Genomic DNA, 797 nt, shown 5'->3' with positions numbered 1-797 from the left:
GGGCAGGATGGTTCCTAGGGTCACAGAGTCCTGGATGGTAGGTAGGATTCAGGGCTGACAGGCTTCTCGGAGGCGCGCAGGTGTAAGAGCCAGCAACAAGTAGAGTGAGGGTGCCTCTTGGGCCGGTCCCCAGCGTCCCCAGCGTCCCCAGCGCTGCCGGGCTGGCAAGCGGTGGCAGAAGCAGTTCAGTCTAGTCCAAGCTGTCTTCTGCTGGCTGGAACAGCAATGGGGTGGAGGAGACACGGGGAGAAGCTAGCAGGAGGGAGGGGACCTCCCAGCCGCGCGATTGGCAGCGTGCGCCCGAGGCCCCCCCATATCCCGCCCCCGCCCCGCCCCCGTCACCATCTGCTCGGGATTTGTGATTCTGAGACTCCAGGCTGGGGGCTCGGGGCTCCGGGAGGCAACGGATCAGGTCTGCTCAGGGCCCTGGAGCGGCCGAGGATCCGACGCCCTTCCAACCTGCTGCGCCTCCCGCGGAGGCTCCCGGTGTTCCCGCGTCCCGGCCCCGGGCCGGGCGCTGATGGAACCGCAGCGATGTTCGCTCTGGCCAGGCTGCTGGATTTCCAGAAAACCAAATACGCGAGGTGAGCGGCGGGGCGGGGGGTGATGGACAAGGAGCAGGGCGCTGAGACCCCTCTTTTCTGCCCCACTGCTTGCAGAACTGGGCTTGACCCCATTCCTCGGGCTGGAACGACCCGGGAAACAGGCAGCATCGTCTTCGGAATGGAGTGGTAATTGTCACCCCGCTTTTGCGCGGGGCGCAGCGGTTTCTCCGCGTTCTCTCCCTTGGGCGAGGC

At 66.1% G+C, this 797-nt stretch overlaps 1 protein-coding gene across 2 annotated transcripts in view; it reads left to right on the top strand.

Moving 5' to 3' along the window:
- The first annotated feature begins 341 nt into the window (after window positions 1-341).
- Mmd2 (monocyte to macrophage differentiation associated 2) overlaps window positions 342-797 on the top strand; it is a 40,966-nt gene continuing 40,510 nt past the window's right edge. The window contains exon 1 of one of the 2 annotated variants that reach the window (XM_060368050.1): window positions 342-584. In XM_060368050.1, the coding sequence (XP_060224033.1) occupies window positions 535-584 (50 nt within the window). In that variant the 5' untranslated portion in view covers window positions 342-534. The remainder of the gene's footprint in view (window positions 585-797) is intronic. The other variant, XM_060368051.1, reaches the window with a different exon arrangement.

Source organism: Meriones unguiculatus, chromosome 15 (assembly GCF_030254825.1).
Source record: "Meriones unguiculatus strain TT.TT164.6M chromosome 15, Bangor_MerUng_6.1, whole genome shotgun sequence".
NCBI classification, from domain to species: Eukaryota; Metazoa; Chordata; class Mammalia; order Rodentia; family Muridae; genus Meriones; species Meriones unguiculatus.
This window is presented reverse-complemented; position numbering and strand designations above follow the sequence as displayed.